Consider the following 27,280-nt stretch of genomic DNA (forward strand, 5'->3'; position numbering starts at 1 on the left):
TTGATAAGGGTATTATTCCGATAGTATGTTGAGCTGCGCAATTCTTACGTCATATACTGATTTGTGATAAGTAATGCGAAAAGCCAAACACAAACTGAAGTAAAGGTGTCTATACAATTCTTGATGAGTAGCCTATTAGTATGGACCAATAAAATTTTGAAAGTTTACTTGCCCAAGTACAGGGAAGATTATAAGTTCCACCATTTGGGTTAGAACAGGTCCCTAGTAGGGCTGGGACGGGTAACTCGGGTACTGGGGTCAGAGGGTTCCTGAGTAGGACCCGGATACACACAGGACTACCCGGACCTGTGGTTAGTCATGTGATATATTGTTTAATGGCAAAAAATTTCTAGAACTTCAACGGTTACACCAGAAGTGACTAGTGTTCGAATTTCTTTCTGACTATACATCCATTCCTTCTGACTTTATATGTTTGAATAGAGATAAAACTTCACTCAACTTCAATGTATGCATGACCAGATCGTTTTCTATGAGTATCTAAATACATTTTGCCAGGGCTACAGTCAAACTATTCCTATTTGTACCTATCTCTTGAGACCTACAGTGGGTACCCAGGTAGGGTTGGGTAATAGTGGGGTGGGTACCCGGGTAGTAAATTTGGACTCGTCCCAGCCCTAGTCCCTAGTAATCTATGGATCTGGTGGTCAGACCAGTGACTTGGTGTCATATGAATCACTGCTTGTCTGGTCAGGATTTGATTATGCCCCAGCTGCTATATACATGTAGCAGTAAATATGGCGTTTAAGAGTAAACAAACAAACATTTTCACAATCATGTCACCAAATATATTTAGTTTTACAGAATATGGCCATACAAGGTTTTCACTATTGTAGCTTGTATTTTATCATGACCTAACTAGCGTTACAGCCCTGTGTCATATTCAACCAGTATGGTTTGTTTGTTTGTTGTTTAAGCCGCACTCAGCAATTTTCCAGCTTGACGGTGGTTGTAAGAGGCGACTAATTGGATCGGGTGGTCAGGCTCGCTGACTTGGTTGATGTATGTCATCATATCCCAATTGCATGGATCAATGTTCATGATGTCAATCACTGGATTGTCTGGTCCAGATTCGATTATTTACAGACCGCCGTCATATAGCTGGAATATTGCTGAGTGCGGCAGTAAACAACAAACAAAGAAACAAAACATAAATGTAGCTTGTGTTCACAGTGCCAAATGTTCTGCTGATACATGTGATGTTCATTTGTTGTGGACAATCATTGTTTGGTGAAGATGTTCTCAAGTGTGTTGTATCTTCCCTGTGTATCCTAACAATGTCATGTCAAGTTCCTCTGTAACTGTTAAGATTATATTTATAAGACTTAGAATGAGGATGTGATCAAATATATGTTTGATTGAACTTTTGTAGCATGAATGATTTCTTTATGATACATGTATTCTGATTCCAACAGGAATATATTTCTGCCAGCAATATTTTTGTAACAAGTCTCAACGTCAAGATTTTACTATCATCAACCTTAAAAAAGGTTTTCTAAAATATGATGAAGAAAATATTTATGTCAATGGAAAAATAGGATTTACCGTATTCGATGTAATACGTGCCCAGGGCGCTCTCAAAATTAGAAATAGGGGGCTCTTATCAGAATATTATTTTGGTGAAAAAACAGTTGAAAGATAAATTTTGTGGTTTATGCTGACAGTCTGAAATGTTTACCGGTATATGCGACAGATATATTTTTCCAGAATTTAATTGCCCATAATTAAGTGGGCATATGACACTCAAGTGTGTACTATACGCGAATAAATAAGTCTTGTGTACATTGATCAATCGGAAGGGGTGGTAAATGGGATTGTTCACTAGCCAATATATTAGCAAATATCGCCGTGGGTGCTTATCAGAGCAGGGCGCTTATTACGTCAAATATGGTAATTAAATTTGTTGTTTTCAGCTAACCTGTTTAAGGGAGACACGTGAACATGCATTTTCTTGTGTACATCTATCCATTTTTTCTGAAACCTTCATTTCACATACAGATGAAATAATGCTGCCGTTACTTTCAATTTTAAGTCAATCACATTTGTGTGTCTGTATTTTGCATTTTTATTGTGAAAATAGAATTTGTGTCCTGTGACTTACAAAAGCGCCCTTCTAGTTGTTAGCCTCTGATATGGTTACCCTTCATTTATTTCTGATTTTGATGGTACTAAGTACAAAGATTATCTTAGTCAAAGGACACTGTGGGATTGAATTTAGGTGTTAGGAATTTTTCAAGAAACCATAAAACAGGGGATCTCTGACTTTTTCAGATCCTATTATCTTAATCCAACTGATATTCAGTGTAGTTGCTGAAGACATGTCTTCTTATTTTCACCTGTTGGTCACAGCTGCAGTTTGAGACTTCAGATCTTATGTTTACATTCCTTGATATTTCTATATTTTGAAAGTATTTATTCATATTACATTCATATCTATTTATTTCCTTTTATTCATATTTAAAAATGTGTTCAATAAAATTATGTTACAAGGACAGTCTTGAGTATGTCATGTTTTATTGGTATTTAGTAATTAGAGCTCAGTGAGTGAGTGAGTGAGTGAGTGAGTGAGTGAATTACTTTTGTTTTATGCTGCAGTTAGCAATCTTGAAACTATATCATGGTGGCCTGTAAATAGTCAAGTCTAGAATTGTTTGATAGGTGTTACTTAGGATGTGACAGATAACAAGAAAGAAGTTGTTATCCATCATTTGTGTCTACTTAGTCAAGTCTAGCTTAGGCAGATTTTGATCATCAAGTTTCCAAACACTGGTTTGTCTACTCCAGAGTATTCACCCACTGCAGACTGTCAATCATGACTGCTGAGTAAGCAGACTGACACTATTCAGTCTCAGACCTTGCAGATGGTGAAATGAGAGCAAGTTGATTGTGATTGAGTGAGTTGGTTTTGAAGAGCATCTTAGATTTATCACACACCACAACTGGATCCTGGATGTGAGCTGGACTAGTGCTTATGTAACATAACTAGATCTGGGGAGTTTCACTCACAGATGGACCACTAGCAGTGTCCTACCCGACAAACTTTCAAGTGAGTTTATGTCAAGAACTGCTGACAGTTTATTTGTATATAAGGCCAAGAGGCCAATAGTACATCATGTACACAATTTCATTGTACAAGTTACAGCAAACCTTGACATTGTAGTTTCAGAAAATGTAGAACTGGTTTAGAAACATGAATTTCATAATAGGTTTACATTTGTAAATCATTTTATTACCGTGGCCCATAAGGGACATGGAGTCTGTTTTTCAGTATTTTGATATTTCACTTACTGTTATCGTAACCTTTTGCAAATTAACACGATTTGTCATACAATTATGTGATAATCGGTTGTTTTATCCCTTCAAACAGTCTGAATGAAAGTGCAATTGGCATCTTTTTATATCTCAAAATAAACTTTGTAATGACATGTAAAGCTCATTCACCTTGCATGACAAGTGAATATATTTCTACACGAAAATATATTACCTAAGTATTTGTTATACATACAACCTCTACATTCTTTCCACTGAGAAACCATTTCTCACATCTTTATATCCTACTTCCATTTTTAAAGACTATTATTTTGGTCTTACCCGGATTAATTTTTGATAACCCTTTTAGACAATACTCATTGAGAATATCAATTTTGCGCTGGAGAAGAATTACCGTGTTTTCGCAAAAATGGCTTCATCATCTGCAAATAGTAAGATGGGAGAGAAAATGCAGCCCTGTCTAACACCAGCATATGTCTTAAATATATCGGTCATATCATGTTTATTGACTTTTACAGATGCTTTTACACTGGAGTACATGTTTTTTAAAAGGCGTTGTAATTTCCCATGTATGCCAGATTGTAATTAAACGTATAGTGATTTGAATCTATCTACAGAATCAAAGGCTTTTTTTAAATCAACAAACAATCAATATAACTTTCCACCTTGCTTACGTAAATACTTATGTACAAGGTTGTGAAGGATAAATGCATGGTCGGTGGTAGAGCAACTCTCTCTAAAACCCGCTTGGCATTTAACAATTGTTTGGTCGATATCCAGGACTTTCTACGATTGTCAGGGATTATAGTAAATAATTTAAGTGTAGTAAAGTGTATTTAAAAACCTATCCCTCTATAGTTATACGAGTCGTCTTTATCACCTGTTTTGGTGGGGGTACAGTCAACCCATGGTTCCATGAATCTGGAAAATTGCCACTGTCTAGAATGCGATTAAACAAACTATTAATGGAGGATAGTAATGATGTACACGTTTCTTTAAATACCTTCTTTTCAAATTATTTATTGCGCAAACAATTTCTTCGTTGGTGATGCTGCTACCAAGAAATTCATCTGCACTACTAAAGTCGTCACTGTGCTCAGGTTCATGACTTAACTTGTTCTCCGAAGGCATTATTATTGAGTGAGTGAGTGAGTGAATATTTATAGTCACATCGGCAATATTTCAGCCATATCGTTACTAAATCAAGTTAGACAGTAATAATACATTCAATTTGATTATAAAACCCGTTGTCAAAAACAGTAAAATAACTAGAATATATATTATTATTGTCGACACCAGAGTGTAACAATGTTTTATAATACTTGTACCAGTCATCAACAGAAATATTTTGCGACACATTTACTATACTAAGATGTTTTTTGCAGATTTCCAAAAATACCTACAATCGTTATTTTCATCTGCTTCAACGATTTCATTAATTACTTTTTTCTTCGTATACTTGTTTTTGTGCTCTACATAAATTGTTGAAGTCCTTCTTTGCCTGTACATATTTAGAACAACGTATGCTGTTATTTGTTTTCCTGAATTTGTTCAGTAAATGATATACTTATATGAGTTTGCTTGCTCACATTATACATCAAACCACTTATAGTCTGTAAGTAGACTATGTCGTAAGAGGCGACTAACAGGATCGGGTGGTCAGGCTCGCTGACTTGGTGGAAGCATGACATCGATCCCAATTGCGTTGATCGATGCTCATTATGTCAATCACCGGATTGTCTGGTCCAGACTCGATTATTTACAGACCGCCGTCATATAGCTGGAATATTGCTGAGTGCAGGGTTAACCAGCAAACAAACCAACTTAGGCTGTTGCTGATTGTTGGTGTTTTTGTGGCGACGAACTCGGGAGCGACGTGGCTGGTCATTCAAACCATTTTCAACATGAATTTGTTTAATATCTGAATCGAATTGTCAATACTAAATGGTAGCATGCCATAAAATTCATGGCTTAACATATCACGATAATCATAAATGAATATATGGCAAACTCACGTTCTGCATGTGTCGCCCCGTCCAAACGGCGCACTGTTTGTCTGTCATTTTAGACCATCGTCATTGTTATTTCTATACATCTCCTTGACCAACGAAGAAGTTTGCATGCATGCTCCCACCAAGGCTATTCAAAAGGTTCCAACTATTACGAGTTAATTCCAAAATTGAACTGTTTATTTAATGCAGAAAAAGAGAAACAGCAGTTTACAGGTTGTTGGAACACAGGAATACAAAGTTCCGATTTCAATCATGAAGTTTTAAGGGTTTTTTTACTAAAGAAATACTATTAAGAAAAAATACAATACTGATTTAATGCCGAATTTTGGATTCCTTCGGTTTCAGCGATGACCAACATCGGGTGTTGGCAGAGTTTATATTTTCATGAGGGGCACAGTCTCAAGTGAAATGTCAACCTTTTCAGGTTTACCAGATGAGATAAAGACAAGAAAAGCCAGATGTTTTATTAAATATGTATTTTCTCACAAATTTTACAAGTATCAGTCTGAAAATCATAGTGGCTAACAGTAAGTAGTTCCGGCCAAAAGTATTATTTCACTCGAGTGAAATATTGATTCATGTTTTCAGTTGAGTATCGTATTTCATACAAAGTAAATATTTATGTCGATAACCCTGATTACACCTTCCAGGTAACTTACAGAATCAGTACATGTACAGCTAGCTGTGTACTGCATATATATGTAGTGACAGTAGGTGGGGTGTCATTCGCTTATGGTGCCGCTGTTCACTGTGCAGAGTTGCTTCTGTTAGGCCATCCATATTTTTCACGTGTTTCTCAACTCCAACCTCAAGTTGGTTGGTTGGTTGGTTGGTTGTTTAACGCCACACTCAGCAGTATTCCAGCTATATGACGGCGGTCTGTAAATAATAGAGTCTGGACCAGACAATCCAGTGATTAATATCATGAACATCGATCCACGCAATTGGGATCGATGACATGCATCAACCAAGTCAGACAGCCTGACTACCCGATCCCGGTAGTCGCCTTTTACGACAAGCATAGTCGCCTTTTACGGCAAGAGAGTTGGCAGTCGAAATAAAATATATAAAATAAGTATGTTCCACTAAATGTGTAACACATTTAGGACATTTTAAAGTTTAAAACACTTGGTACCACTCTTTAAATAAATTTATGAGTGAGTGAGTTTGGTTTTACGCCGCTGTTAGCAATATTCCAGCAATATCACGGCGGGTATAAATTTATGAAGTAGATCGAATGTTTAATAAGCATTGCTGAAGAAAGATATAGCTGACCTGTTGTTTTTTATTATGAGCGTGTAACGGTGGTATTATTTTGTGTATCACATCGGAACACGATTTCCACAGCGGCGGAGCAAAATAGTGGTACGACAACTTTTTATTATTTCACGTCAGAACAGAGACCATAAAATATATTTGTTTTATGGTCTCTGGTCAGAATGAAAATTCAGGGCGGGCGGGAGACGGGAAACTCGGACAAATATACGGACAACCGAAGGCATGGCACAAACCAGAGACCATATATCTGTGTATGGTCTAGGCACAAACATATGTAGATCACGTATGACTTTCTCCCTACCTAATCAAGCTGACAAGCTGTGATATAAATGAAATACTGCTCAAAGTGGCATTAAACCAAACTCACTCACTCACTCACTCACTCACTCACTCACTCACTCACTCACTCACTCACTCACTCACTCAATCACTCACTCAATCACTCACTCAATCACTCACTCAATCACTCACTCTATTCCCTGCATGCTCAGACAATCTACATGTTACAGATCATCCCTAGCCACTCGCATATGTCACTCACATTTCACAAATGCAATCTTTGCACATCTTCAACTCATATGTGCCTGCCAGAATTGTAATTTTTCATAATAATTATTAAAATTTGACAGTGTTTGATTGTTTGAACTTACATCCGATTTAAATTGTCACAATGATTATAAATATATTATGCTGACAGCTTTAATACCATCACTGTTTTTGCTGACATTTTATGCTGGTGTGTCGCTATATGTACAGGTGGGCATCACATTATTATTTTGTATTACATTATTATTTTCACAATCCATTTTGAAGCCAGAGACCACATTCTGTATTTGGTCGCTATTTAAAAAAATAAATACTAGATTAAAAACAAGTTGGAAATCTTTTTCCGGTTGATATTTTCCAAATCCAACTTTTCGACACAAGGAAGTAATATTTACATAATCCGAGCAGACTGATTCGTGAATGTGGGTTATCTGTTAAGTGTTTGGTGGTCACTACGAGGGTAAGGTCAATTTAAGATCACTGTCAGTGGCTTTGTAGGGTGTTAAAGTATCTGTGTTAACGGGCAAATATGTGACAAAAATTTACAAGGCACGACCTTTGCAGTTTACATGTTTAGAATCCAGTGAATCAGCCGCTTGTTTCGGACACATATTGTAAGAAGTGCCTTCAAATCACAATAGCCAAAATATCCGACACCGGTATCGTTGATAGCCCCAATGGTGCTAGTCCTGCACCATGACCGTGGAATATATTTATTTTATGAAAAAGTAATAATCTAGAAATGCATACAAAAGCAAGTCTAGCCAGCTCTATTCCACAGCATAGAAATCAGCATAGGGAATTTTTTTTATTTTTAGAGTCAAGAAGGATATTGTGTAATATAAGATTTCAGAGACTAAATGTAAGTCTACAATGTTGCCAGCCAGTGAAAGGTCACTTTCATAAGGGTATAGGTCACAGGGTGTGTTATGAAAAGAACCTGTTGCGGTTTTATGTAATTGAAAATTAATCATTCATAAGTGAAAGTGAAAGTTGAAAATATCCCACAACCTGTTCCGAAGGTCTATCTTACTTTTTCTGCAAAATGTGCGCACAATGTAAGTGTATAATTTAATGTATGACCTATTTCGTGATCAGCAACTTATTTCCTTGTTTGAAATGCAAGTGTCAGTCTTGTCACATTTGCCACATCAAATAAACCAATGTGGTGAAAATAACCATAAACTTATGTTATGTGGACTTTCTTTACTTGCTTTGCTCATTTTCTTGACTATAGTATGATTTCTTTTGCCCTCTTTCGGTCACACCACTACTACTAATAATAGCCAACATCCACACAGTAAAGTATGTTATGCCCTACTTTACTGTGTGATGGCACCCTTTGATACATTGGGGGGCACGGGTGTCCCAGTTGTCTTAAGGCACCGCAATTCAGAGTTGCATCCCTTGGGCACGCCAGAAACCTATGATTGTTGGTTCGAATCCCGGTTCGCCCCAATTATGTTTCTAGGTTTGTCAGCACCGTTTCACCGAAGTGGTAAACATTTGAGACCTGCATCACTTTGGACTTTCCTCCCACATTACGATGACACGCCGTGATATTACTGGAATACTGTTGAAAGCGGCGTTAAACCCAACTCACTTACTCACACTTTGATACACTGGTGGCAGGTTGGAGCCACCTATGTTTATATCTTGTTAGGGTAAGGTTGTGAGGGAATCTGTTCTGTGACAACATATGGCACTGTCAGCAAGTAGGCCCACCAGGTAGTAACGTGCAATGGTCTCACATTTATACCCCTGGCACTCAGCATTAAGGGGATAAAACAAAGATTACCATATTCGACGTAATAAGCGCCCAGGGTGCTCTCAAAATTCTTTTTAGAATATAATTTTGGTGAGAGAAAAAAACAGAGTTGAAAGATTGTAAATTTCATTGTTTATGCTTGACAGCCTGAAATGATACAAAAGAAACTTATTTCCTTGTTTGTGGTCTGTGCGTATTATACACGACAGATATATTTTCCAGAACTTAGTTTCCCATAATTTAGGGTGAATATATCACATGAGTGGATATTATACATGAATAAATAAGTGTACATTGATCAATTGGAAGGGGTGCTAATTGGGATTGTTCACTAGCCAATATATTAGCAAATATCGCAGTGGGCGCTTATTAGGGCAGGGCGCTTATGTCGAATACCATAAGCGCCCTTGCCAAGCAAATAATAATAGATAGTTATTTTGTTCACAAGCTGAAAGTTTATGAGTTTGTATTTACTTAAATTCAGAGGTCTTTTAACATTGTATATTAAGACTACATTTGATGCAATAACGTAAACCCAACCATTTAGCATCTTTTTTCTTCATTGGTCCTGTTATCAGAGAAACACAAGTCACCTCTACAAAGTAATCACATTAGTTATACAAGTAGCTGTCAAGTGAAGGGATTTCATAAAATAGGAACTTAATTCTTAATTTGATTATTTTACTGACATTTGCTGCAGACTTGGGTCCGAATATCAGCCTCAGATCATGTGTAGATGATCACCGCTAAGCCCATCATCTGCTGACAAAGATGTAATTCAATCAGCTGAATTCACCTGAAAATATAGGCTTATGTTTGCTTATGTCAAGGCTGATCCCAGCAATGGTGTCATTTGAACTTTAAATAAGTACTGAAGTTATTTCATTTTTTTTCTTTAGACCGACCATACTCATAAGATTTTCAGGCAGTGTTTGAAATAATTTAAAAACTTAACTATACAGTTGGGCAGGTGACCCATAAGTGTTGCCTGCACATCTTCAAAGTTACAGGCCTGCATTCAGACATTATAAATATTGAAAAATTGCAATAAGAAACGAATCTAGTCTTGATTCATTTGAAATAATGCAAACAATTAATTGAGAATCTACAAGGAGTTATAATAAAACTGAATACATAAGTAGTCTTAAATTTATCTGCCAGACAGTCGGGCAGGTCGAAGAAAATTTCATGCAGCCCGACAGAAAAGTTACAAGTCACGGGCAGCCAGACAGGCAGTTATTTAGGACATTGTTTTAGGGTCAAATTATTGTTGTTGACGTTTATTGTATCTATTGTTGACTGTTGCATGTTTGTATTGTTTTGATTTCTTTTTGTTTATTACAGGGATTTATGTTGGCAGTTTTTTTGTGACGCTGTATATTATCGGTGTGGCTGATGCACTGTTTATGCTTGAGTCTGCTGGATGAGTGTGAATCAGTGTCATGAACATTGTTAGAATATCGGCAGCAGTAGCTGGATCCTACCTGTGAGTTGCCCCTGTTCCACACCGGTTCCATGTATCTCCATGTCCATCTGTGTAGATTTAGGACAGACTAATTTTATGTCTTGTTAAATGAATTTCTTGACCAAATTGTCAGGCCACAATGAGTTAGAATATCTGTATTTCATTAAGAGCCTGGGCCCTGTTCCACAAGACGATTGTCGTGCTATGATTCTCGTAAGTCTACGTTAATGTGTAGGAATTACGACCGTCTTAGCGCTATGACTCCTGTAAGTCTACGTTGAAGTGTAGGAATTACAACCATCTTGGCGCTATGACTCCTGTAAGTCTACGTTAAAGTGTGGGAATTACAACCATCTTAACGCTAGGACTCCTGTAAGTCTATGTTAAAGTGTAGGAATTACAACCATCTTAGCGCTTTGAATCCTGTAAGTCTACACTAAAGTGTAGGAATAACAACCATCTTAGCGCTATAACTCCCATATTTCTACGTTAAAGTGTAGGAATTACAACCATCTAAGTGCTATAACTCCTGTAAGCCTACGTTAAAGTGTAGGAATTACAACGATCTTACTGCTATAACTCCCGTAAGTCTACGTTAAAGTGTAGGAATTACGACCATCTTAGCGCTATAACTCCAGTAAGTCTATGTTAAAGTGTAGAAATTACAACCATCTTAGCGCTATAACTCCCGTAAGTCTACGTTAAAGTGTAGGAATTACGACCATCTTAGCGCTATAACTCCCGTAAGTCTACGTTAAAGTGTAGGAATTACGACCATCTTAGCGCTATAACTCCCGTAAGTCTACGTTAAAGTGTAGGAATTACGACCATCTAAGCGCTATAACTCCTGTAAGTCTACATTAAAGTGTAGGAATTACAACCATCTTAGCACTATAACTCCTGTAAGTCTATGTTAAAGTGTAGGAATTACAACCATCTTAGCGCTATAACTCCCATATTTCTACGTTAAAGTGTAGGAATTACAACCATCTTAGTGCTATGACTCCCGTAAGTCTATGTTAAAGTGTAGGAATTACAACCATCTAAGCGCTATAACTCCTGTAAGTCTACGTTAAAGTGTAGGAATTACAACGATCTTACTGCTATAACTCCCGTAAGTCTACGTTAAAGTGTAGGAATTACGACCATCTTAGCGCTATAACTCCAGTAAGTCTATGTTAAAGTGTAGGAATTACAACCATCTTAGCGCTATAACTCCCGTAAGTCTACGTTAAAGTGTAGGAATTACGACCATCTTAGCGCTATAACTCCCGTAAGTCTACGTTAAAGTGTAGGAATTACGACCATCTTAGCGCTATAACTCCCGTAAGTCTACGTTAAAGTGTAGGAATTACGACCATCTAAGCGCTATAACTCCTGTAAGTCTATGTTAAAGTGTAGGAATTACAACCATCTAAGCGCTATAACTCCTGTAAGTCTACATTAAAGTGTAGGAATTACAACCATCTTAGCGCTATAACTCCTGTAAGTCTATGTTAAAGTGTAGGAATTATAACCATCTTAGCGCTATAACTCCCATATTTCTACGTTAAAGTGTAGGAATTACGACCATCTTAGCGCTATGACTCCCGTAAGTCTACGTTAAAGTGTAGGCATTAGGACGATCTTAGCGCTATAACTCCTGTAAGTCTACATTAAAGTGTAGGAATTACAACCATCTTGTCCTCAACGTGTGCTCAATCAGTCTTAAATTGAAAGTACAAACTTACAGTTTATTGACAGGTAGCGGTGCAATGATACACTGAATATTTGTTTATTTATGATTCATTCTCTTTGAATGGTTTGTTTGTTGTTTAAAGCTGCCCTCAGCAATATTCCAGTTATATGACGGCTGTCAGTTATACAGCCCTACTGGGATGTAGGGTTTGAAACAAGCATACTTTCAATCATGTTATTTTGTTCTTTTCTTTTTGACTGGCTCATCCTTACAAGATAAAGATTGGTCTGACCTAGTTGTGTGTTTGTTGCCTAACATCTATCTTCTCCTTCTCTTAGACCAGACTTTTTAAAAACTTGGTTGACAAATCAATCCCCAAACTTCCCAAAAATTGAAATGTGAAAAAAATAAATGAAAAGCAGTGTTGTTTTTCTGCCAACCAGAAATAAATTAAATGTTTAAAAAAACTCAGTTACTTTCTTTATCAATATTAATTAAGTTATTTAAAATACTATAATTGAATGCTGTTAAAGAAATTATCATAAAACTTCTTAACATTTTGAGGAAAGTCATTTGACTCTTTAATTTTTAATTTTTTTCGACCTACTGACCTGAATTTGGGGCCAAAAATCTGTGAACCATAAAGAAACAAGTCTGGCCTAATTTTTACTCATCTGTTTAATCCATGAATAGAAATTGAAATTGTTTTGTTGGTACATTGTATGTGTATCAATTTCGAACAGAATAGCATATAAAAATCCACTGTCTCAACAGACATCAAGGGTACTCCATCTTATTTGCCTTTGAAGGTCTAATCAAGCAATAGATATATTTAATTAGTATCCAATTGGCTTGTCACAGCTTTATGTAATTCTTTTAATACTTATCCTTACTGTAAATCTCGCTTCATTACCTGTGTGGTATTTGTTATCCTTACTGTATATCTGGCTTCATTCAATTATATATGTGCTTCTTGTTATCTATTACCTGTTGTGTATAATGTTAATCTGCTGCTTATCACAACATATCATGTATATATACCTCTCATCACTTGGTTGTGGCCACTCCAGCTTGATAACGATGGAAGAATTTATATCGAAAAGTCTCTATGTGCAGCAAAACAAATGTTGTTATCCTAAAGTTGTACGTTTATTTATATGAAAAATAATTAGCTGCCTCAGCATGTCCTTAGACTGCAGCTGAAGTGACGATGTCAGTTGTTCCAAGAAACATGTATGAATTCAGATCACGTATTCACAACCCTTCCGCTTGTCAGCAAAAGCTTAACTAATGCTTAGACAGCAAAAGATACATTAACTCATCATTTTCTGTCAGGTTTACAGTTTAAAAAATGTTTACATTCTTATGAATCAAATTAATTTAATTCCCTACAGATTTCTGAAAATCTCGACCAAAATGGCATCAGCTGATAACTCAAGCAGTGAGAGAATGGACACACCCCCATCTGAGGGAACCATGGCAACAGGAGCCATACCTGAAGATGGCCTCACAAGATCAGTCTTCAAGAATGGTTACTATGAAAACCCATGGCCAACTTGGAAAAGGATAAACTGGGCTAATGTCTTAAAATTCTTTTTTTGGGAAAAAAATAACAGCGATGTACCCAAGAAAGAGGTTTGTGTGTGTTACGTTAATTCTTGGTTAACACATTTGTGTGTGAACTATTGTCGTGGGTTGGTCGAACAAGAAGATACTTCAAATTTCTTATATATTTATCAAGAGTTACCTAAAAACATTGCCACATGTGCAATGATTACAAAGCTGGTTGTGTTTGCCTTAGGCCTAAATTAGTGAAGGGCCACGTTTTTGTGTGGTGATTGTGTAGGTTTGCATCTTTTTGCGTAAGTTTGCGGTACCCAAATTTCTCTTTTTTGAGTTAATCAATGGACCAAACCACTAATTTTTAAACTTATTTTATGTCACACTATGCATTTCTTCCTTCATCTTCGATCCTGGTGTAAAAAGATCCTAAAACAAGTTTCCAGCTTCAAAAAACATCTCACCCAAACACATCCTGGATGTTGAAATTACACCGATCAAACAGGAAGTTTGCTTGTTTGTTGTTAATACTGCACTCAACAATATTCCAACTATATGATGGCAGTCTGTAAACATTCAAGTCTGGACCAGACAATCCAGCGGTTGTCATCATAAGCATCAATCTGCACGAGTTGATGAATCTAGACACATCGATTCAGCATACTCTCCCAGTGATCTCTACGTTCCTTCAATGCACAGTTTTCTAGTAACACCGCCACACTTCCGCTTGGTCTTGATCACCCTGCTTCGTATTATCATTAAACCGGGGAATTATATCATCAGCCTCGATCTACAAGATGCAGCTTTGACTTTTATAGTCCTTGCTATGACCGTTCCTGCAGAAAGACTTCTATGAGATCAAGACAAGACATGGTTCCTACCATGCATTACATGTTCGCTGACGATTGGTTGGGGAGCGCACTTATAAAACCATCTTCCCGAGGCAAGTGAGTTAACTGACTTTAAAAGTCCAGTTTCCACCCTTGCCGAACTAGGCTGGAATTACTGGGCTCAATCGTAGCGCCACCAGTGGCTATTACCAGTTATGTCCCTTCTAAGCCTCCCCTATGGACCAATCAGATTCCACCTCTCGTATCACTTGCGTTTGCTTCACACAAACTGGTGGCGCCCAGTCAGGACGATCTAATCGATAATCAAGATCTATATTGTGATAAAACGGGTCTTACATTGCGAAATACATCAAATCAGGTGAGCACCTTGATTAAAAACATGAAAAGATTTGGAAAATATCTGCTGACAACGAGTTGGCGGTGCACATGCTTTGCCATCCTGCAATCGACCGTAATCTGCACGACAGTGTATGTACTATTTTGATTGGACTATGCTTAGACTCGTTAGTCCAGCCAAAATATAACTCCATAATACCAGCCTAGTTCAGCAAGGGTGGAAACTGGACAGTTAACTCTCTTGCCTCGGGAAAATGTTATAAGACCTGAGTGTGACAGAGCAGAGCAGACAAACAAAATCTCCACATTTCGGTTAAACATCTTGGAATTTAAAGCGGTGGTGTTGGCGATAACACATTGGGTGAAGTTTATATGAGCATCCCGCCTTATGGTTCAATCAGACAACACATCAGTTGCGTGGCACATCAAAAAGACGGGGTCGACCAAGTCAGTATCACTTCCATGAACACTGACTCCATTCTTCGAACTAATCAACTCGCTTCACATGCAGTTTCGGGCCAGTCACATTCTAGGGATTCGGGATAGGAAAGCGGATGTCTTATCCTGCCCAGATCAACCGTCCATGTATGCAACTACATCCGGAGGTTTATAAATGGACTTTATCGAAGCCCAAACCTCGAGCTCTTCGCAAGCCCCTTCAACACACAGTTGCCGAAGTTCATACCTGCACACCTGACTCACAGGCCTGTGATCACGATTGTGGGAGGGTCTCAACGCTCCAACGGGTCTTCTGTCTTGGGTTCTGCAGAAGGCAGTTGACACAAAACACCTTCAACCGATTTTGGTTTTGACTGTGTTGGCCCAGCAACTGACAGCAGCCCAGATGCAGATACCTGTTCCAGAATGTCGTATCTTGTAATATCAGGTTCTCAGACTTGTGTTCCACATGGAGGATCTACATACTCATCTGTAGGGGTGTTATGTCTACATCATGGAAGTCACTATTATGGGCGGCCATTTGCATAAATGGTGTCTACCTGCTAACCGACTCGTGAAGATTTGGGATAGAATAGGTCTTCAGCAACCCATGCTTGCAATAAAAGGTGACTATGCTTGTCGTAAGAGGTAACTTATTGGATCGGGTGGTCAGGCTCGTTGACTTGGTTGTATCAATGCTCATGATGTCAATCACTGGATTGTCTGATCCAGACTCGATTATTTACAGACCGCCGTCATATAACTGGAATGTTACTGAGTGCGGCGTTAAACAACAAACAAAGAAACAAGTGTTCTCAATAGCTGCGGTTGTGATTGATAGCGTTGATAAAGCGTCAAAAGAGATGCCAATCTGACCCACATTACATCCACTGGATCGTAATGTGTGTGGCCTGTCTTGTAGAACATACTAGCTGGAGAAGGGGTGATCTACTCCCTCTTGTAAACAGGGTAGGTTAAAGTCGTAGTTGAATTGGGTTCCCAATGCAGATTGACAACCTGTGTGAAACCACAGAACATGAGTTACCTGCTCTCATGTTGTATCTGTCTTGAGTTATAGGGGTTATATGAAGAAACCCATACACGAGTCTCTTATAACACTGAGTATTGTGACAATCACTGGATTGGATCATGGCTTAGGACCTGCTTCCTCATGTAACGTCTCGAGGTTGTGGTCTGTTTACAGGCTTGGATAACAGCGCCCTACCGTCCAACCGTGGGATGAATGCATAGTGTGAGATAGGATAATTTTACAATAAATTGTTTATTTATATACTTATACTATCTCACACGTTAAAAACCCACCCAACCATCCCTGCATCACAGTTACACCAGCCTGTATGCTCAAGGAACAGAATGAGAATGCTGGGGATGTCATGTGATCAGGACACACACGATGCATGCGTTCCACGAATTGTTGGTGGTGGTCCGACCCATGGCTTATGGTGGTGACCATGGTGACGACTGGGATGTGTTTGGGTGATATGTTTTTTGAAGCTGAAAATTTGTTTTAGGATCGTTTCCACACCAGGATCAAAGATGAAGGTAGAAATGTATAGTGTGAAATAGGATAAGTATTTAAATATACAATTTATTGTAAAAAATCCATATTCCAAATAAATGAAAACAAAATTGTGTAACAAAATCAATATTTGTTTTATTTTGACCTTCTGAAGCTTAGTACGCCAAAAATCTAATCCGTAAAATTTAACAAAATAGTTGAACAATGTTGAATAAATATCTGCGTGTAGAGTTGGTGGAGTATTCTTAACATATGTTTTGTTGTGTAGGTCCTCAATGAAGAACTACCAATCTGTACACCAGACTTTGGTGGATATGAGAAATCCCCTCTGACTGGAGTGCGTACGATGTGGGTTGGCCATGCCACGGTACTGGTGCAGTTCGATAATGTCACAATCCTCACAGACCCCGTCTTCAGCAACAGATGCTCCCCAAGTCAGTGGTTCGGACCCAAGCGGTATCGTAAGCCGCCATGCAAGGTAGAAGATCTACCAAAGGTTGATGCTGTGGTTATAAGCCACAATCATTATGATCACCTAGACTACTACTCAGTTGTTGCCTTGAACAAGAAGTTTGGAGCGTCGCTACGCTGGTACGTCCCGATGGGGTTGAAAGAGTGGATGGTGTCGACGGGGTGTCAGAACGTGCAGGAGCTGGACTGGTGGCAGGAAGCTGAGCACGCAACAGCAGACGGAACTTCTGTCAAGTTTGTCTGTACCCCTTGTCAACACTGGAGCAAACGGACACCAACTGATGACTTCAGGGTAGGACTATATTTCCTTTATTATATACTTCAGACTGAATTGGGTGCAGTTCTTGCACCTGTCTGTCATGTTTCGTTTCCAGAGCATAAATCTAAAACCGTTCAATATTTTATGTTTTACCTTATCCTAACTCATACTAACTGCTTATCTCATCTCATTCTGAAGAGGTAGTGGAAACTCCTGTGCTTTGTTCCCAAGAACAGAGAAAAACATCTCACCCAAACACACCCCTCAGTCATGCAGCTGCACCTGAAACATGTGACCAAAATGATATTCTCGTTTTCGCATCAAACTGGGTAGTTGGGATAAATTTCTGTGCTCTCATAATGCAAGTCATCCTGTAATAAATTGTATTTATTGAAATATTTTGTTTGGATTACCTTCTTCAAACCTTTCTTCATCATACTATAACTATATTTTTCTACTTTGGCTTATGCTTTTTTTACTCATTTTGGTTTAAAACTTTCCTTTTTTAAGTATGATGAGCAGCTCCTCCTCCTCATCTTCAAAGTCGACTTCAACATTGAAGGATGCCTGCGCGAGGGTCCCCACCTTTACAAAGCCCACAACATCACTTCTAGTGGGTTCTACAAAGACGTCCACGAAGGCAGCCAGAAGTCAACTTCTAAGTCGCAAAAGCATACTGACCAGGACCCACTTGCACAAAGCGATCTTAGCGCTAAGATGATCGTAACTCCCATGCTTTAACATAGGCTAACAATAGTCTTAGCGCTAAGATCGTTTTGTGCAAGTGGGTCCTGGATGCAGGACCAGCACTTCACGCAGCCTCAGACGTTCACTCAGATGCTCCTTCGCGCAGCCTCAGTGCCTCAGCCGGAGCGTTTACACAGGTGCAGTCGTTCGAGCAGCTTCCTACATTCATGCAACCTGCCTTTTATCAACAAGATACCATGCCTCCTACATCTACAGACTTTGTAGATACTGGTACTGCATTTACTCCCGTCTCTGATGACATGTCTCTCATTTCTCACTGTTCTGCTACGGTTCCAAACCCTAACACCTCCTTCCTTTTACAGGAAGAGGATGTGTTTAAGCATTCCTTTGCTGATATGCCCTCACGTCATGAGGATATACCTTCTATCTACAACGACCAGGAGGTGCTGACATGGATTGTTGATGGTCATCCAATCTCCTCTCCCTCCAAGGATCTACCTTCTGCTGATACTTACGGCATCTCCGGCAACGACCTTGTGTCTCTGACTCTACTGCCAACTAAATCTACCATACAAGTCATAAAGAATATTAACACATCCTTCACCAAGACTCCTAGGACTCAGGGTTTACCAACCCCGCATATCAACCCTAAACTTTCCCCTTACACGGCATGACACCATTCTTATGGGCTCCAGAGTTGCAATTTACTATTGGACTTGAAGAGTAAAACCAACAGAGTTGAGGACAAGAATTTTGGCACAACAGGACACAACAATGAGACGAGCTTTCCTTGAATTGACGATGTTGTGTTCTATTAATGAAGCATTGCTCTCTCCCCTCAAGAACCCTCAATGCGAGCGTATGCTACTGACATGTATACCTCAACCATTCGAGAATGGACAGTCAGAGGGTGATGTCCTCATGGACGAAAGGTATGACTTCAACACGAAGGACCAATGGGTTGAATTAAATCAACCAACAGAAGTTTCAGGAATTCATTTCCGACCAAATCAGTTCCACTTCCTCCAGACTTATGCTGTTACATAGTCAAGAGTTGGTCTCTAACTCTACCTGGTTGACCTCTATACGAAGCCTCTCTTACTCCAAACATGGGATTCCCCTGCTATCGTCAACAATCTAATAAGGACTTTCGTCTTGCCAGTTCAAGACCCTCTAGCTTGGGCCAATGACGCACTGGCATTATAGTGAAAAGCACTTCATGATCATGCGTTCCCCGCCCCAGCACTGTCACCGTCAGTCCTACAGAAGGTCAGAAACGCAAAGTGCCTTCTACAGCTTTTGGTAGCCCCTTACTGACTGTCGATAACTTGCTTTCCAGACCTCATCGCCCTAGCAGAGAATCTGGTACTAAGACTTCCAAATTGGTCAAACATACTTCTTCATACTCACACAAGACAACTTTATCAAAACCCAAACATCTTTGAGCTTCACATATTGAGCACATCACAAACAACCTTACCAGAAGAGGCTACTCAGCCAGAGCTGCTACAACTGTCTCCCTAGCTCTTCATAGATGGAAGAGCTTTGTAAATGGAAGAGCTTCGACCAATTTGCAATAAGTAGAGGATTCTCAGTAGATATAGCCACTTCACCTCAAGTTGCAGAGGTGCAATGCTTGGCACATATCAAGCAGCCATCAGCTCCGTTCTGACCATGTATATCGGTATCAAACTGGCTAAAGTTCCTGACCTGGTTGCTCTGCTCCGTTCTCAACAACAATTTCTTCTGTTGATCTTCATAGATGGAAGAGCTTCGACTAATTTGCAATAAGTAGAGGATTCTCACTAGATAAAGCCACTTCACCTCAAGTTGCAGATGTGCAATGCTGGGCACATATCAAGCAGCCATCAGCTCCGTTCTGACCATGTATATCGGTATCAAACTGGCTAAAGTTCCTGACCTGGTTGCTCTGCTCCGTTCTCAACAACAATTTCTTCTGTTGATCTTCGTAGATGGAAGAGCTTCGACTAATTTGCAATAAGTAGAGGATTCTCACTAGATAAAGCCACTTCACCTTAAGTTGCAGATGTGCAATGTTGGGCACATATCAAGCAGCCATCAGCTCTGTTCTGACCATGTATATCGGTATCAAACTGGCTAAAGTTCCTGACCTGGTCACTCTGCTCTGTTCTTACAGACTAGAAGATCAACAGAAGAAATTCAAAGCCCCAGCATGGGACTTAAACATAGTCCTCAAGTTGTAGTGCTTGTGAACCCCGTTAGTAAACAGGATTCATACATCTGAAGCAGAAAACTTTATTTACACTGGCCTTACTAGCCTTAGATTTCAGCCGCACTAGATTCGACAATGTCGACAACGCATCAGCCTATCGGGGTCTCCGTTGGGATTTCATCGCCATGAATGAACTGCTAGGTTAACCAGACAGTTTCAAATCCCGCCTATATCATCTATTCCAAAGATACAGAGAATTTATCACTGTCCAGTTACAATCTTATGTGTGTATTTACGAAGGGTGAATTCCAGACGTCAAAAGTTTAGATGACTTTTCATCCCGTTAGCTAGAAACTCTACAACCAAAGTTTCTAGAACTACTATCACCTTCTGAATGAGAGCAGTCATACTTCAAGCTTACAGAGATGCTGGTCCAGACGCTCCTTCGGCTTCCAATCTGCACAAGGTCAGAGCTCTCACTTCACGCTCAATGGCAACTGTTCCATTCCAACAATAATGGAAGGATGTTTCTGGAAAATGTACATAGTCTTTGCCAACAATTACCTTCGAGACCTCGCCACAGAAGATATTGCAGGGATTCAACAATTCTGACCCTTAGTGTTCTCAACAATTGACAGAACCCAATTGAAGATAACGAAAATCATGAAACTCACCCAAAATCCTGCAGACTTTTAGACGTCAGGTTACTGATTCATAACCACCGACTTAAAGTTGATGCTCTCCTGTTTTACTACGTAATTCGGAACATGAGTGATAAGGATTGCGTCAAGATTATGACATTTTTCTTAACACAAGAATCGTTCTAAGTAATCTGGAACAAAATTCTATGTGCACTTACAAAATCCACGAAATCTTTTGAAAATATTTTCTCCCACCTTCACAAGTACGGGATGGTGCCCCTCTGCGGATTGATGTCCAAGAATGAAGAAGACGTTCCCATAGAGTTGATTGAACAGATCACGATCTGAATCACGCATACGGTGGATCCCACCACCAACTGTTGGATTCAAGGAATTAGTATGAGTCAGGATAAGGTAAAATATTTATTTTTTTAAGGTAAAAATATCATTAAAACTTATCCTGACTCATACTCATTAGTATACTTGTTTCAGCCGTTAGGTTAGTCTGTCTTACAGACCCTGATACATTTATATCAACTACAGCCCATGCAAGTCTATAATGTTTGGCAAGTCTAGATTACTGCAGTATCAGGAATGAAGAGAATCACTGGGCTCCCTTTTTATTAGATTTTTATTAAGATAACTGAACAACTGTTTTTTCTGTATGATATGTTCATTTCAGAGACTATATGTTAGTCTACCGTTAGGTAAGGGAAGTGAGATAGTGAGGAGAACACAGGCTTGGTCACATGTCTGGTGCGACTGTGTGCCTGCCGATTGCATTCGGGTGAGATGTTCTCTTTGTTCTTTGGAACACAGCACAGGTGTTTCAACTACCTTTTCGGAATGAAATGAGATAAGCAATTAGCGAGTCGGATTAGTATGAATGATATTATAACCCTTAAATAATCATTATGAAACTTTGCATCGGTATTAAACACTAGTGCCTTTGATGTTTTGGTATTTCTGTAAAATATTGTTAGCGACAATATTGTTTCCTTGGCAACAAGCTAGACTTTGACTCAAATACATGTAGCATTCATTTCCAGTGCATACCTCGGAAACTGTTTGAGATTTTATTTTGAAACTTTGCACATGTATCAATCTTTTGAGCAGAGATATTGGCATGTTTTTTACAACATCAGAAAAGTCTGGTCATGTTGTCATCACTGAGCCGGAGTATGATAGCACTGGTATTGTGCAGTTTAAGATCAACTCTCACCTGTCGTCTTGTGTTTCAGACACTATGGAGCAGCTGGTCTGTGATTGGTCCAAAGCATCGATTCTTTTTCGGAGGAGACACCGGGTACTGTGAAGTGTTTAAACAGATCGGACACAAGTATGGACCGTTTTCTCTCGCTGCTATCCCTATCGGTGCATACGAACCCAGGTAAGAGGGGAGAAGTGTTTGTGTTGACTTCATCACAATGTGGAAGCATGTTTAACATTTTGATTTATCACTTTTTAACATTTCATTTTTTCCAATAGTGGGGCACTCCAGATGTTTGTTTGTTGTTTAACTCCGCACTTAGCCGCACTTGAGTCTTGACCAGGCAATCCAGTAATTGACCTCATGTGCATCGATAAACGTAGATGGGATACGATGACATCCATCAACCAAGTCAGTGAGCCTGATGGCCTGATCCCATTAGATGCCTCTTACGACAAGCATAGTCGCCTTTTACAGCAAGCATGGGTTGCTGAAGACCTATTCTACACTGGATCTACGCCTGGGTCCTCTCCAGATGTAGTTATATAATGGAGCACACCTAAGAAGTAGTGTTATAATAGGAACTATTTAACAATTACCATTCACTTGATATTCATCCAGAAGATTTCCCATATATCGTGATGTGATTACAGATGGTTTATGCACCCACAACATGTGAACCCCAAAGAGTCTGTTCAAATCCACGAGGATGTCCAGTCCAGAATGTCTGTTGGAATACACTGGGGCACATTCACCCTCACCAATGAGGTAAGCTGTGTACACTGGGACACATTCACCCTCACCAATGAGGTAAGCTGTATACACTGGGGCACATTCACCCTCACCAATGAGGTAAGCTGTATACACTGGGGCACATTCACCCTCACCAATGAGGTAAGCTGTACACTGGGGAACATTCACCCTCACCAATGAGGTAAGCTGTATACACTGGGGCACATTCACCCTCACCAATGAGGTAAGCTGTATACACTGGGGAACATTCACCCTCACCAACAAGATAAGCTGTATACACTGGGGCACATTCACCCTCACCAATGAGGTAAGCTGTATACACCGGGGCACATTCACCCTCACCAATGAGGTAAGCTGTATACACTGGGGCACAATCACCCTCACTAATGAGGTAAGCTGTATACACTGGGGCACAATCACCCTCACCAATGAGGTAAGCTGTATACACTGGGGCACATTCACCCTAACCAACGAGGTAAGCTGTATACACTGGGGCACATTCACCCTCACCAATGAGGTAAGCTGTATACACTGGGGAACATTCACCCTCACCAACAAGATAAGCTGTATACACTGGGGCACATTCACCCTCACCAATGAGGTAAGCTGTATACACTGGGGCACATTCACCCTCACCAATGAGGTAAGCTGTATACACTGGGGCACAATCACCCTCACTAATGAGGTAAGCTGTATACACTGGGGCACAATCACCCTCACCAATGAGGTAAGCTGTATACACTGGGGCACATTCACCCTCACCAACGAGGTAAGCTGTATACACTGGGGCACATTCACCCTCACCAATGAGGTAAGCTGTGTGCACTGGGGCACATTCACCCTCACCAATGAGGTAAGCTGTATACACTGGGGCACATTCACCCTCACCAATGAGGTAAGCTGCTTACACTGTGTTTTAAATAGCTGTTAAAACCATCATCTCCAGTCTATCTGTACACATGTTTCAGCCAATTTTGGAACCTCGAGAAAAGCTCAAGGAGGAACTAAAACAGAAGAATCTTGATCTGGCGGAGTTCATCACACTGCACCATGGGGAGGTCACAGTGCTTGCAGAAGATGCATACCAAAAAGTGGACTGATTCAGGAAGCAAACTGCAGACACAATAAAGGAACTCTTTGACTTTGGTTTTACAGATTTGTTTACAGATTCTTTTTCTCAAGATCTTGGGTTTGTAGTGGAAATAACAACAAAATTAAAATTACTGTTCAGTTGTTTAATAATGAAGGGTTGTTTGGATGAGAAAGAACAAATTTCAAATTCTCATTTTCCTGTTGCCATTTTAATGTAATGTGACTGGAATGTCACAGATTGTATAGCATCCACATAGGAACTGAGTCACACTGTTTGGAGTGAATCTGGAGGAAGCTGTTAGGATTATGTGAACCTACAGTTAGGGGTCATATAGAGGTCATCTGTCCCTGTCCTTCCTGAAAACTAAAACATAAGCTCGTTTTTATCTGGACTTATTTTTTCCCTCATTTCTGATTTTTAAGGATCTGTAAACCAATTACTGAAGAATAAAATCCCTGATTACAGCTGGTCTAGGAATTCCAGATAGGAGTGAGTGAGTGAGTGAGTTGGGTTTAACGCCGCTTTTAACAGTATTCCAGTTATATCACGGCGTGTCAGCTTAATGTGGGAGGAAAGCCCGAAGTGATGCAGGTCTCAGACGTTTACCACTTCGGTGAAACCCACGAGCACGGGTATGGTGCTGACAAACCTAGAAACATAATCTGGGCGAACCGGGAAATTCTCAGTCTCTGTTGTGTGCAAATAGTCCGTATATTTACCTCCACAGCCCCACCTTGATAGCTACACATTCATATGCATAAAGTTCAAAGTGGATATTTTTACTGTAAGCTGTATCCTGCTGGCTAGCTGCTGATTGTGTATATTGAGGATGTCAGTGAATAAATATACAATTACTTCCCGTTGTGTTGACTTTATTGAGGATGTCAGTGAATAAATATACAATTACTTCCCATTGTGTTGACTACTGCTTTTAATAAAACTAATCGCTTAACCATTTTGAATATCACTCGCCATTCGGTTACATCCTGCTGCATTTATATCTATGTGTGGCTTGACCACTGTGTTTTTCACGCATGGTTGCAGCCCGTCCAACTCAATACAAACACATCTACTGCTTGTCATATGAGGTGAGGTGAAATTGAGTTTAACGTCGCGTCCAAGATTATTGCACTTATATAGCGACGTGCATGCACGTGTATGTGTGTGTGTGGCTGCTTGTACTAGTCCGGACTGATGCCGATTTATAGTGCTAGCTCACTGAGATACCATGCCGCAGTTTAACATGAATACCCCACTCAGACACAGTATACTGACTCCGAGCCGACCTGTCCTTGTTTTAGCCCCTTAATGCCGAGCGCCAGACAGGGTAACAACAAGTACAATCTTTTAACGTCTTTTTGTATGACGCGGCCCGGGATCGAACCCTGGACCTTCCGCTCTCCGGGCGGACGCTCTACCACAAGACCACGGAGGCGGTCGCTTGTCATATGAGGCGACTAAGGGGATCGGGTGGTCAGACTTGCTGACTTGGTTGAAGCATGTCATCGACCCCAATTGGGTGGATTGTTGCTCATGATATCAATCACTGGATTGTCTGGTCCAGACTCGATTATTTACAGACCGCCGTCATATAGCTGGAATATTGCGGAGTGCGACGTAAAACAAAAAAAAATATCTACTGGGATATATCACTGGGAATATTGAAAGGTTAAGTGTTTAGGGGCCAGAGTTCTGTTCTGGAATTCCAACATTATGAAACATCTTATCCATCAGTCACATAACATCAAGATGTTATAACGCCTGCAAAAGGACATGGTAAGCATGACTCTATGTGATGATTCACATTGATATTTTGTGATATCTCCAGCCGTCAAGTGGGGAAAGTTTGGGTGTAAGTGTTGACTTAAAGTGAGTGAGTGAGCAATATTCCAGCAATTTCATGGCGGGGGACACCAGAAATGGACTTCACACATTGTACCCATGTCTGGAATCGAACCCCAGTCTTCGGCGTGACGAGTGAATGCTTTAACCACTAGGCTACCCGACTGCACCGTTGACTTAAAGGAAAGTCAAAATAACACACCTTTTAAAGATACATGTCCCTGTGGGCATTCCCGGTTAGAATAGTTCCCCAGGAATCTATGGTTGTCTTTAGAGGCCACTTCATGGATCCGGACTTCAGTGAGTGAGTGAGTTTGGTTTTACGCCGCTTTTAGCAATATTCCAGCAATATCACAGACACCAGAAATGGGCTTCACACATTGTACCCATGGCGGGAATTGAACCCGGGTCTTCGGCGTGATGAGCGAACGCTTTAACCACTATGGCTACCCGGCTGCCCCTCCAGAGGTCAGACTTCGTGACTTGGTTGATTGTGTGTGACATTGTACCCTGAGTATCATTGCCCAAATATCAATTTCTGGATTGTCTGGCACAGACTTGATTATTTATAGGCCACCGTAATATATCTGGCACGTTGCTGAGTGCATGCCCCTGGTGCTGTACTAGTAAACCAAACAGGGTGCATTCCAATTGCGTTCTCAGCTTCCTGGGGAGTATGATTAATTAAGGTACCACTGATATGAGATTGTAGATCAGCATTCTGTTTAAAGGGTGGTTAATATTGCAACTATAATTAATATGGATATTAATAATGACAATTGTGGGTAGCACTACAAAACAAACAAACAAATATACATGGTTTTATTGTACAGAGACAAAATGCATGATCATCTCATTGGTGGAAATTACCAGAACCTGTGTAATTAGATACAATGTTTTACAGTAAAATAAATAAATTTGCTAGATCAAGAGTGACATATACATGGAAACAAAAACAAAAACAATACAACTATACATGTGTCATCTTCCTGAGGCAAGGGAGTTAACTGACTATAAGAGTCCAGTTTCCACCCTTGCCGAACTAGGCTGGAATTTCCAGGCTCGATCATAGCGCCACCAGTGGCTATAATGAGTTTTGTCCCTTCTATGTCCCTCCTATTGACCAATCAGATTCTAAATCACATATCACTTGCATTTGCATCAAACAAAATGGCCCAGTCAAGACAATCTGATCGATAATCAAGATCTATATTGTAATAAAACGTGTCTTAACTCGCGAACTGCATCAAATCACTTGAGCACCTTGATTAAAAACATGAAAATATTTGCAAATCCGGCAGTCGACTGAAATTTTCATATTAAAATCCTTGATTGTCCAGCCAAAATGT

General features: G+C 39.7%; 1 protein-coding gene across 4 annotated transcripts; it reads left to right on the forward strand.

Moving 5' to 3' along the window:
- Positions 1–7,499: 7,499 nt before the first annotated feature.
- Positions 7,500–24,998, forward strand: LOC124134547 (N-acyl-phosphatidylethanolamine-hydrolyzing phospholipase D-like). 4 transcript variants are annotated; one of them, XM_048396843.1, is made up of 8 exons: positions 7,503–7,584; positions 10,237–10,378; positions 13,430–13,670; positions 17,029–17,523; positions 22,275–22,423; positions 22,897–23,137; positions 23,304–23,597; positions 23,965–24,998. In XM_048396843.1, exons 2-8 carry the CDS (start codon positions 10,335–10,337, stop codon positions 24,094–24,096), a joined length of 1,596 nt encoding a protein of 531 aa, XP_048252800.1. In that variant the 5' UTR covers positions 7,503–7,584; positions 10,237–10,334; the 3' UTR covers positions 24,097–24,998. The 4 variants fall into 4 exon arrangements, with proteins under 4 accessions (XP_048252801.1, XP_048252800.1, XP_046355399.2 ...); XM_048396844.1 differs by lacking the exon at positions 10,237–10,378 and having other exon boundaries at positions 7,500–7,584; XM_046499443.2 differs by lacking the exon at positions 23,304–23,597 and having other exon boundaries at positions 22,897–23,011.
- Positions 24,999–27,280: the final 2,282 nt, after the last annotated feature.

Source organism: Haliotis rufescens, unplaced genomic scaffold (assembly GCF_023055435.1).
Source record: "Haliotis rufescens isolate VD_foot unplaced genomic scaffold, xgHalRufe1.0.p SCAF_16, whole genome shotgun sequence".
Lineage (NCBI taxonomy): Eukaryota > Metazoa > Mollusca > Gastropoda > Lepetellida > Haliotidae > Haliotis > Haliotis rufescens.

Bases quoted from the DNA above. Each gene is read 5' to 3' on its own strand.
- LOC124134547 (XM_048396843.1), top strand. From the start codon at position 10,335: ATGAACATTGTTAGAATATCGGCAGCAGTAGCTGGATCCTACCT. The intron at 10,379-13,429 runs GTGAGTTGCCCC...AATTCCCTACAG, and splicing joins GCAGTAGCTGGATCCTACCT to ATTTCTGAAAATCTCGACCA. The intron at 23,138-23,303 runs GTAAGCTGTACA...CTCACCAATGAG, and splicing joins CATTCACCCTCACCAATGAG to GTAAGCTGTATACACCGGGG.